The following is a 12535-nucleotide window of genomic DNA, read 5'->3' on the forward strand; positions in this document are numbered from 1 at the left end:
TGATCTTGATTCTGTCATCCTATTTAAATCAGATCATTCCTGCTTACCTGATACTATGTTTTTAATAATGTATCACTTCAGAAGTTTCTAAAAGCACTAAAAATGAGTCCTAATTTCCTCAAAACACGCCAAGCAAACTTCTTTTTTAATGTAAGATTTCCCTACAGACCACCTCCTCTTCTTTTGTACCTTGGCATTTTAATAATGTAGTTATGGTGCACAATATTTCAAATGTGTGTAGCTTGTCCGCAGGAAGCAAACAAGTCTCATTTCAAAACATGCAATATAAATGTCAGCTTCCTCAATTCTAGACCAAAGTTTCATTCCAGGCAATTTCTTCTGTAGAAAAAAAGATTTCTTCAACTTGGTGTTTCTTTCATTGCCTTCTGCTTGTCATTTTGGTTTTTTAAAAACACGTAATTTATTGGTTCAACAGTATCTTGCTGAACTGTCATTTTTGTCCCTTTTTATGTAACAGTTATAAGTCTTTATGGATTAAAGAGCAGGTCATGAGAAAGACACACATGTTGTTGAATTCTGTGTGAGTAGTAGAATGAAATGTGCAGAAATTAAATAACAGGTGGTATTTGTTTGTCTTGCAGGTACTCTCAGTTCCCAACAGAAGAGGCTACAGGAAGCAAAATTTGAAATTATAACGTCTGAAGCATCATACATGAATTCCCTGAATGTTTTGGAGAAGCATTTTATGAGTAGTCCTGAACTATGTGATGAGTCAGTACTTTCTAAAAATGACAGGAGGGTACTGTTTGGGAATGTTATGCCAGGTTGGTGTTCTTGTACAGTACATAATTATTTGCTTTGTGATACCCAGCTCTCATGTAAGGCTAACAATTTGATCTAAATTAATATTTAACTACACAGTAAATGGTGAAATCTTGGCAATTTTTGATCTCTTGAAAGTCATGTTGGGTAAATATACTTACTGCTGCTAAGTGAATCTCTCTCTCTCTCTCTCTCTCTCTCTCTCTCTCTCTCTCTCTCATAGTCCTACTGGTTTTGATCTACAAAATTATCATCAGACCACAAAAGTCTGCTTAGCAAATAGTGTATTCTCCATCACAATTTCAGTGATGACCAATATGTCTCAAGTATAAAAGAATTAAGGTAAAGTCTGCTTCTGAATTTCTAATTTTGAAATGAAAGATGCAAAGAAAATTACAGGTTGAACGTGTGTAATGAATATCAGTGAACATCTCAATTTTAAAAGCCTACACCTATAAGAAGATAGACATTTTATGAAAGCAGCTAAAGTGAATGAGTTATAGAAACTAATAAGACACTCCACCCTCCCCATTCCTAATCAAAACACTAATCTGTTGTCACAAGGTGCCAGAAGCAATTAATAAACAAGATGTACATATCACCTGTCTCATTATTTGGAATGTCGGTTGAAATTTAATTATCAGCATTGCAGTTACCATCATTACATGGGTCCACAGCTCATGATCTAGTGGCTAGCATCGCTGCCTATGGATCATGGAGTCCCGGATTCAATTCCTGGCCAGGTTGGGGATTTTCTCTGCCCGGGGACTGGGTGTTTGTGTTGTCATCATCATCATCATCATCATCATCATCATCATCATCATTATTTGGGACAGTGGGTAGATCAGATTGTGTAAAAATTGGACTGTGTAAACAATGGGACTTTATAGAGGCACTGATGACTGTCCAGCAGAGTGCCCCACAAAAGAATCATCATCATGATCATCATCATCGGGTTTTCACATAAACTCATACTTGTAACGTTATGTATTTGATCCAAGCTCTGTATCATCATATGATAAATAATAATAATAAACATCAACTCGTGATGAGACTCATGTCAGATTGTAAGATTTCTGGGAGTTGATGATGATGATGATGATGATGATGATGATGATGATACAGAAGTTTGAGAATTGGTACATTGATATAAATGGGGTGAAGTGTCATATCAGTTTCTATTATAACATGTGACCTTTAGCTGTTTTCATAACACAGTTGCCTTTACAGATGTTGACTTTTCAAATTAAATATTAAGTGACTCCCATTATTTACAATCAACCTTTGATAATTTTTTTTTTCATACTTTACATTTAAAAGACAGAAATTTAAAGACTTGAGACTAAATGGACGTTATCGAAATCATGACACGGATGTCAAGGTCATATTCTGTGTAAATGCAGTATGCTGAGTTAACATAATATACAGTGCCAGTTACGCTTACTTTCAGGTTAGAACTGAGTATTTCATTTGTGTATTAGTCAGGGACTGCCATTGCTCTTATAGATGGTTACTGGTATCACAAGAGAGAGGTCCACATAGCAACTTTTGGTGTGTATTTAAACACGACTTTCATAAAATTGATTTACAATTTTAGAGTACCGCATACCTATAATAGTTTTTAAATGATTGACAAAGAGAAACATTGTAAAGAATACAAATTATTAAATAGTGGCACATTTCATTACAGTGAAAAATTGCTCGGAAAAATTTCTGTTGGAACTGGAGCACTGTTGGCAAGATGATGTTCTCCTGCAAGGTATCTGTGACATTGTCTACAGACATGCTACAGGGCACTTCAACATATACATTAAATACTGCTCTAACCAAATATATCTGGATCGAACTTTGAGAACATTAAAGTAAGTGGGCTCTCATTACTACTGAATGTTTATTATAATTCTACGATATTGACATGGCGTGCCTATTAAGTACTTATGTCTGTATTAAACAAATACAAATCATTATAGTCAGACACAAAAGGCAACATCTTATTTTTGTAGCGACCCTTCTTTGTGTCTCACCATTTGGTTGTACTTGGTGCAGATCATTCCACTGATAATGTTTTTTAATACACATGCTCTAGACCTGCCTCTTGTATTGTTTCCCAGGATTTTTCCTTCTAAAATGTTTTTTAAGAAGCTACTGCATCAAACTGGGTGACCAGTTAATTCAGTATTTCTTCTCTGTATCATGTTAATCAATGTCCTTTTCTCTTTAATTCCTTACAATATTTGGTGCTTCTCTTGGTGCTTCTCTCTCTCTCTCTCTCTCTCTCTCTCTCTCTCTCTCTCCCCCTCCCCCCTCCCCCCCCCCCTCCCAGAATGTTCTCCATATTCACACCTCTGTTGCTTTTAATTTTCTCTTTGTACTGTTTTTTTTTAGAGTCCACCCTTCACTACCAAAGCTTAAAATGCTCCAAATAAATGTGTTACTGAATTTACAAATGTAAGTGCTTTTAAAAATGCATTGTTACATGAAAGCCTTATCTTAATGTATTTTCAATGTAATTTCTATCAATATAAACATACACTCCTGGAAATTGAAATAAGAACACCGTGAATTCATTGTCCCAGGAAGGGGAAACTTTATTGACACATTCCTGGGGTCAGATACATCACATGATCACACTGACAGAACCACAGGCACATAGACACAGGCAACAGAGCATGCACAATGTCGGCACTAGTACAGTGTATATCCACCTTTCGCAGCAATGCAGGCTGCTATTCTCCCATGGAGACGATCGTAGAGATGCTGGATGTAGTCCTGTGGAACGGCTTGCCATGCCATTTCCACCTGGCGCCTCAGTTGGACCAGTGTTCGTGCTGGACGTGCAGACCGCGTGAGACGACGCTTCATCCAGTTCCAAACATGCTCAATGGGGGACAGATCCGGAGATCTTGCTGGCCAGGGTAGTTGACTTACACCTTCTAGAGCACGTTGGGTGGCACGGGATACATGCGGACGTGCATTGTCCTGTTGGAACAGCAAGTTCCCTTGCCGGTCTAGGAATGGTAGAACGATGGGTTCGATGACGGTTTGGATGTATCATGCACTATTCAGTGTCCCCTCGACGATCACCAGTGGTGTACGGCTAGTGTAGGAGATCGCTCCCCACACCATGATGCCGGGTGTTGGCCCTGTGTGCCTCGGTCGTATGCAGTCCTGATTGTGGCGCTCACCTGCACGGCGCCAAACACGCATACGACCATCATTGGCACCAAGGCAGAAGCGACTCTCATCGCTGAAGACGACACGTCTCCATTCGTCCCTCCATTCACGCCTGTCGCGACACCACTGGAGGCGGGCTGCACGATGTTGGGGCGTGAGCGGAAGACGGCCTAACGGTGTGCGGGACCGTAGCCCAGCTTTATGGAGACGGTTGCGAATGGTCCTCACCGATACCCCAGGAGCAACAGTGTCCCTAATTTGCTGGGAAGTGGCGGTGCAGTCCCCTACGGCACTGCGTAGGATCCTACGGTCTTGGTGTGCATCCGTGCGTCGCTGCGGTCCGGTCCCAGGTCGACGGGCACGTGCACCTTCCGCCGACCACTGGCGACAACATCGATGTACTGTGGAGACCTCACGCCCCACGTGTTGAGCAATTCGGCGGTACGTCCACCCGGCCTCCCGCATGCCCACTATACGCCCTCGCTCAAAGTCCGTCAACTGCACATACGGTTCACGTCCACGCTGTCGCGGCATGCTACCAGTGTTAAAGACTGCGATGGAGCTCCGTATGCCACGGAAAACTGGCTGACACTGACAGCGGCGGTGCACAAATGCTGCGCAGCTAGCGCCATTCGACGGCCAACACCGCGGTTCCTGGTGTGTCTGCTGTGCCGTGCGTGTGATCATTGCTTGTACAGCCCTCTTGCAGTGTCTGGAGCAAGTATGGTGGGTCTGACACACCGGTGTCAATGTGTTCTTTTTTCCATTTCCAGGAGTGTATTTATCACAACCAACCAACTTCTGAATTCTTTTCTTATAAAAATCTGCTGCCAGATTTTCAATCACAGCTGAATAGCCCTGTGATCTCTTACATAATTTTTGAAGTGCAGAAACAAGTCTTCATCAGTTTGATTAGCAGTTATTACCTTCATTATTGTACTGCTCAGGGAAGTTCAAAGCAGTGGTCATTTGACTGCTAATGTGAACTTCTTTTAACATTTTCAGTACCCACTCTAATCACAATTTCTGGTATTTTAAAAATTCTGTATGAATTTCATAACAAACAGTACTTTAAATTTGAAAACATTCACGTCATAGGGATGAAATTGTAATGTGTCTGTTTCCTTAAACTTTAGTATCAGCTTTGTACAGTCTTTTGGGAAAATAGGTCTTGTTCACTTCACACTTAATCATGAACATTAGTACAGCCATCTAGAAATACTGCAACTCAATTTCTTACCACTCCATCACCAGTTGCTTTTTCCCTATAAATTTTGATGGGTTTCACATCTTTTGCACACAGAAAGCAAATGACTCTGCATGTTTCGCTCTGTGGAATTTTTAGTTAACCAAGTCATTTTAAACAGATACAAATGAATGCAAATGCAGACAAATTGTACTGTCATGGCATCAGTGAGTAGCCCATAAATGCGACCATGCAACCACTCGGCATGAGGGCATGTACGTGCTGATTTCAGCTGCAGCATCTATATTTTTCAGTGGCCATATATCATACCTTTATTGTTTGACAAATGAGCACTGTGTTAATGTACTGCAATAAGAGCAGACAACAGGGATCTGTGAGGGGAGGGGGGGGGGGGGGGGAGGGAGGTAGGTAGGTGTTTATGCATGTGAGGCGTTTGGGCGGTTGGGGGGGGGGGGGGGGAGATTGAGAGAGATAGTTAGTTCTGGAAAAGGCCTTTCTCCTCAACCTTGGCAAGTCGTCATCGTTTTTTGCATGCATAGTCTGCTACTTACCAAGTACTGATCGTCCTCATACATGTGACTATTTCCATCTTGGATTTTCTATCAATATTCGGTTGCAGTTTATTGGCTCCTTATTGTTACTTCTTTAGAAATAAAAATAAAAAAGTATTTTCAGCATTTTTGAAAATGTCAGATATTATGTTTCTAAGTATGGTAGTATCTAAGTTGTAAATCATAGTTATGAGAACCTGAATTTCACAAAAGAAGAGTTTTGTACAACCTGATAGAAACAATTGTCTCCAGGCAGGTAAACTATGTGGAAAAAACAATAAGAATAAATATTACAAAACGTGTTAAAAGATGGACAGCACTTAATTACTATACATAGAAAACAGAGCAGCTGGTTCTCTTAATTTTTGAAACACCAGTGATTAATCAAGCCGAACAGGGCTATGAGAAGCATTGGTAGAGTTCATAGCTATCAGTAGTTAGAAGAAAAGATAAAAATCTCAACTTTTACACATTTATAAGTCCTTTTCTATATAAGATCCCTGTTTGTTGACTAATTTTTTCATCAGAGTATAATCTGTTGTATGTCTCAATTGTAGACATTATCAGATTGGCTCAGAAAAAAATTTTCCACCATACCATCACCATGTCATCAAAATGTTATCCACACCATGATTCATTCTATTTTCGGAAGGGGAAGATAGCACCAGATCCCATGCCCCATGGAAAAGGAGAATCTGGGAATAGTTCCCAACTGTGGTGTGAAAAAAGGGATACATTTACTCAACTGGCATGACCAAGTGTATTTTTATGCAGGAATTGCACACCTTTCACAACAATTTCTTGGATCTCCTGCTTGATCTCAGGTCACAGATTAATTGGAAGATTTTAGTAGTACTACCCCATAATGGTCTGTCTCTGTCTCACATAGTTGGTGAGTATATCTTTTTAATGGTACAAAAAGGAAACTTGGTGTAACTTTCTCAGAAAAGTACAGCATTTTTGCCTTCCATGATGGAAGAAGAATCTTTGTTTCCAACTTTCCCTCCTTTCTTTTGTTTGTGTGTCATAAAAGACAAACCCAATATTTGTCTATTGAGATCAGTTAGCTAAGAAACTAGTCTTGCTTGGCTTGTTTCGAATGGCAGTCACAAAATAGTGGCCCACTATTTACACACTCTTGTCCTGTGCAATTTGTTGTGCAGGATCTTGTGTCTGATACTGCGCTAACACCAATGACTGACAATTCTTAAGATAATACATTACGTGCCTATTGGACATATTCCAATGAATCTCCACAAGTTCAAACATTCACATTGTTTCTTGTCAAAGATAGGAACTTCGTGAACTTCCCTTTATTGTGCCCTCTCTGCCTAATGATCTAGATATCAATAAGTCTTCATATGCAACCTACATTCTTCCATCATATTGCAAATGTAGCATATGAGCATTCCACGTTATAAGTATGCAGAATACATAAAATCAAGAAAGTATCTCCACAGTGAAGTTATATTCAACATGTTCTTAGATTATGGTAGCGCAATGTTGAATATTAACTGTAAATATATTTCATGCTGCTGCTGCTGCTGCTGCTGCTGCTGTTTGAAATGTGCAGCACTGAATAATGAGGAGGGAGTGGGGAGACATGGGCTAGAGTTTTCCTTTATTAGTGGTTAACAGCAGAAATATTTTCAGTATACAGAGACAAGTATATCATTACTTAGCTCATAACCTACAATGGAACGGTAAATATGACAGGTCAAAAAATTTGTCCACACACACATATATAGTGGAAATTTTTGTTGCACCTCATCATTTAGCATAATCAGTTTCTCCCTTTTGAGATTTTTGCTTTGAATCTTTGTCATTAGCTTTTGAGGAAGGAAAATTTTTACTGACCTGTAAACCCCCAACTATTTAAAAAATCGAGCTCTCGTGTATAAAACAACTTCAAACCTCTGATTACTTTACAAATTAGTTAATGTGTTAAATATTTGATGTTAAGCATGTAAGCAAGAAAAAGTTTAAAAAAGATTTAGTCCTGGTATTTGCTCACAGTGAATTATCCTGCCTCAGTATGCATACACACACAGTTCCTAACTGTTGTACTTGTCTTACTGTGTTAAACCTTTAACACAAGAATACATCTTTTAATTTACAGATTATGACAGTATTTTAAATTTTTGAGTTCTTTCAATAATTATATGAACTACTGAAAAATCAAATGTTTGTTGCCCCTGGAAGTTTTTAGACAGACAATCTGCAGCTGGTACAGAATGCCATGAATGTGTTAGCCATTTTGTAATGTAAATGTTACAATGTGTGCAATAGGAAGTTGCCTTCTGTCGTGGTTTACAGTGGCAGTGGCATGCATTGTGTGGATGCTAATACCTTGTTTAAAGCTACAGTTTTCCCAATTCTCTCTCTCTCTCTCTCTCTCTCTCTCTCTCTCTCTCTCTCTCTCTCTGTGCGTGGGCGTGTGCGTGTTTTTAGCAGTCTTCTCAATTGTGCCTATCCATGACTCAGCACTTCCTCTATGTGGTGAGGAGCACTCTTGCCGTTGCACTGTTTGAAACAGTTACAAATATGTTAGTCTGCACACGGTTCTTAGGCATAATTGAGGCTGGAAACATTACAGAGATTTTTTACCAAGCTTTAACAAATTACAATTCAGTGGGTGGGAAGTGCTATTCGTAGTCCTGCCAAACGATGCTTGCTACTAATGACAGTCCTGTATAACTACTCCCTTCAACACTTCCAGCTCATTTCATGGCTCTGAATATGGTGTAAGTTGGTGTGTATTACTGAAATAGACTTACTTCATCTAATGTGTGCTAATGTAGTTTTAGTTACATTATTAAAATGTTTCTTTGTACCACTTAGTAATCCACAAAACTTTTTAAATATTAATTAACCAGATCATATTGTTGGGAGACAATTTAGGCAGTATCTATGGTTACATTTTTATATGAGTAATGAAATGAAAGCCTTAAATTAAAATAGCTTCCAAGTTACTATAAACTGTGTAAAATTGAACGCATTTCTTTAAGTAGGAAACTTAGTATCTCAAGTCAGTGTCTCAGTAAATGTTTTTGGGAAGCTCAAAATTATTAAATCATGTGATTATAGGAAGTTTCAAATAACAGGCTCAAGTCAAATAAAAATTCCTCAGCAAAACTAACTACACCAAAGGCATCAGTGAAAGATAAATACTGACTGCATGATAAATGTTTGTTAAATGGTGAAGTAATTGTGATATTTACTAGGTCATGGGTGCTCAAAATTAAATTATAAAGAGGAAAAATGGCATTTATGAAAGGATAGATTCCTGCTCACCATAGAGTGGAGATGTTGAGTATCACATGACAGATAGGCACAACAGGAAGAGTGCTAAACGAGCAAGCTTTCAGTGAAAAGGCCTTCTTCTGAAGCGCACACACACACACACACACACACACACACACACACACACACACACAGGACCACTGTCCTCCGGCTGCTGAAGCCAGACTGCTATCAGCTGTACGTGGTATGTGATGGTAGAAGTTGCCTGGGTAGTAGAGATAAGGAGTAGGCTGGAACAGGGAGGGGGAGAAATAGCAGGTTGGGGGGGGGGGGTGAAGTGCTGCATGTGAGAGCACACAGGGACAGGGTGGGAGAGGGTAGGGCAGCTGGGTGCAGTTAGGTGGTTAGATGGGGGGGTTTGCAAAGGTAAAAGACTCTGGATGCGTTGGTGGAATAGAAGGCTGTGTTACGCTGGAGTGGGAATAGAGAAGGGGGTTAAGGACAGTGAATGACTAACAAAGGTTGAGGCCAGGGAGGTTACGAAAACATAGGATATATTGTGGGGAGATTTCCCACCTGTATAGTTAAAAAAAAGCTGGCGTTAGTAAGAAGTATCCAGATAGCACAGGTTATGAAGCAGTCATTGAAATGAAGATCGTTATGTTGGGCAATGTGCTGAACAACTGGGTGGTCCAGCTGTTTCTGGGCCACAGTTTGTTGGCGGTCATTCGTGCTGACCGACAGCTTGTTGGTTGTCATGCCCACGTAGAATGCAGCACGTTCTTCATTTCAGTGATAGCTTCAGGGCCTGTGCCATCTGGATCCTTCCCACAGACACCGGTTTTTCTGAATTGCGCAGGTGTGAAACTTTGCCTGCAATATATCCTACATTCCTGTAACCCCCCTGGTCCCAACCTTTATTAGTCTCTGTTCTACACCCCCTTTCGTGTTCCCACTCCAGCACAACACAACCTTCTGTTTCACAAACGCACCCACAGTCTTTTTACGTCTCCACTTTCCCGCTCCCTCACCCCCCCCCTCCCCTCCCCTCCCCTCCCCTCCCCTCCCCTCCCCTCCACCTCCAACTGTTTAACCATCCAACTGCACCTACCTGTCCTACCTCCTTCCCACCTCTCCCTTATATGATGAGTAGCAGCCGAGCCTTTTCATAATATTGTCATTATTGCATCCTAAATTTTCCATTGTTTGAAAAAATGCATTTACTTCCTCTAGGGATTGATATCAGAACAAATAAAGATGATGTACTTGACTAAGTTTCGGCAAGTTTCACGAACAATACGAGACTGGAATAGAAGGGAGAACCGATAGAGGTACTCAAAGTACCCTCCGCCACACACCGTCAGGTGGCTTGCGGCGAATGGATGTAGATGTATATGACTTAGTATACAGAACCACCACCATCATCACTGCCTTCACTAGGATTAAATTAATATCTGGTAACCATTATTTGAAAAAAGTCTGATTAGATTATGGGCCCTTTTAACATTGCTGTAAAGATTTATTCAAGCAATGGTGTAGTAGATTTAAATACAGTGTTGTAAAGATTTTTTGAGTAATGTTGTAGATGTCAAAACAATAATGTTAAACTGCAGGGAGCAACATGGGAAGTTTGCTGAAGCCCTGAAAAAGCTGGAATCCAGTCCTGGTTGTCAGATGCTGACGTTACACTCATTCCTGATGCTGCCAATGCAGAGGATCACACGACTACCGCTTTTGGTGGATGCCGTGTTGGCCAAACTTGATGCCGAAGATTCAGAGTATCGTTCATGCGAAATTGCACTTGCTGCGCTTAATAAGGTTGGTGCCTTGGACATCTTACTTTTGGAGCTAAATATTTTCTTGTGGTTCTAAACACACGACAACAGAAACATGTAATTTACAGGTGGTTCACGAGTGTAACGAGGGTGCCCGTCGTATGGAACGCATGGAGGAGATTCTTATCCTCAGTCGCCAGTTGGAATTCGGGCGGGACGTTCGGCCTCTGCCAATTATTTCAAGCTCCCGGTGGCTGGTGCGGTCTGGTGAAGTGACTCAGCTAGTGTGGCGTGGAGATGACAAGCTGACCTTTGGGAAACGACTTGGCAAGATTCCATTACATCTGTTCCTGTTCACAGATCTTCTCATTGTCACAAAGAAGAAAAGGTAAGCACATTTCTTAAAGTTATTGCAACTACTGTGTGTAACCTACAGCTTCCAAAATTGACAGTAATATCGGCAGCAGTTAATATGTAGCAGTCAGCTTACCTAATGCTTTCTCTGCTCACACTTCATTTTGATACCTGTGTGTGCACGCACTCCCATCTTCCGGCTCCCACTGGGATCTATTTTTATAATTCTTAGAATGTCTTAAGCCTCTTCAAACAATATTCAATACTAGCGGTTATGTGAGAAGTATCATGTTTCACCATAGTTTTGATTGTATGCTATACTTAAAAGTTTAGTAAGACAGTTCAAAGTTACATGAAGGCCAGGACATAAGATCTACAGTAGGACGACACTTGACAAAACTCTAATTTGTTCACATGTTGTGTTCCATTAATCCATTCAGGAATGTGGACAAATCCTATTATACATTAATTGGCAGAAATAGTGAATGTAGCTTACTTTTGTGTAGTGTAGTAACAGCAATCTAAAATAATCTGCTCACATGTACAATCATGGGAATTATTTCCAAATTATGTTATTACTATACACGGTGAGTCAGGAGGCTGAACGAAAAACTTTGTATGGACATATGCCCTATTGCGAATGGTTTCTGAGATAGAACACACGTAGTATCACTTTTGTACAATTTCTGGAATCACTCAAAAGCCGCACACTCCAGCGTAAACATGTCGCAGAACAAATTTAAACTACATTCGGTTTCCTTCAAAAAAAAAAAAGGAGCCATTCATGTTTCTCTAGGACTTACAGTTTGCACATAAGACAGCGTGAGGATACTGAAAATCTGATGCGATGCAACGTGCATGCACTGTACCTTAGGTACTCTTTGTAGCTCAGTTTGAAGTAGTTTCCCGGCCTGATGGGAAACAAGTTTTCTGTATCAAACTGTTCATCTTAGCTTCCTCTACACTACTGTCATATGTTGTGAACAACAATGATGTTTGAATAACACAGAAAATAAGTAACAAAGTATTATTACAATGTGCTATCTCGGAAAACATTCGCAATAGGGCATATGTCCATATGAAGTTTTTTGTTCAGAATCACTTATATTATCATCCCTCAAAGCCTGAACTTTTCCTCCTGACTCACTCTGTATATCTTAGCAGGAAAAAAAAAAATAAAATCTTTAGTGGAGAGGAAGTAGTTGCAACGAGGGGGAAGAGGGGAAAATTCAAAAAAATTTCAGTGATTTTCCTCTTGCACTGCTCAGCTGTTGTTCAAACACTTCAAACTAAGTTTGAGGCAATTCAGTAAGTAAAGGCATTTTTTCCTGCTCAGTTGGTTGACATCACTGACATACTGACGTACCTTAACATCACTGTTGTTCTTGTACGTTAGTAATGTTGGTGCAATAAATAGCTATGTTCCTAAGGATTATATGATCATTTTA

The 12535-nt window shown here is 40.1% G+C and overlaps 1 protein-coding gene across 1 annotated transcript in view; it reads left to right on the forward strand.

Annotated features, from left to right (window-relative positions):
• The window catches only part of LOC126473664 (serine-rich adhesin for platelets-like), a 186887-nt gene that overhangs the window by 148726 nt on the left and 25626 nt on the right, over nt 1-12535 (forward strand). Inside the window, exons 18-21 of the mRNA XM_050100896.1 lie at nt 603-785; nt 2474-2645; nt 10572-10776; nt 10862-11121. Of these exons, the coding sequence (XP_049956853.1) occupies nt 603-785; nt 2474-2645; nt 10572-10776; nt 10862-11121 (820 nt within the window). The remainder of the gene's footprint in view (nt 1-602; nt 786-2473; nt 2646-10571; nt 10777-10861; nt 11122-12535) is intronic.

This window comes from Schistocerca serialis, chromosome 4 (assembly GCF_023864345.2).
Source record: "Schistocerca serialis cubense isolate TAMUIC-IGC-003099 chromosome 4, iqSchSeri2.2, whole genome shotgun sequence".
Lineage (NCBI taxonomy): Eukaryota > Metazoa > Arthropoda > Insecta > Orthoptera > Acrididae > Schistocerca > Schistocerca serialis.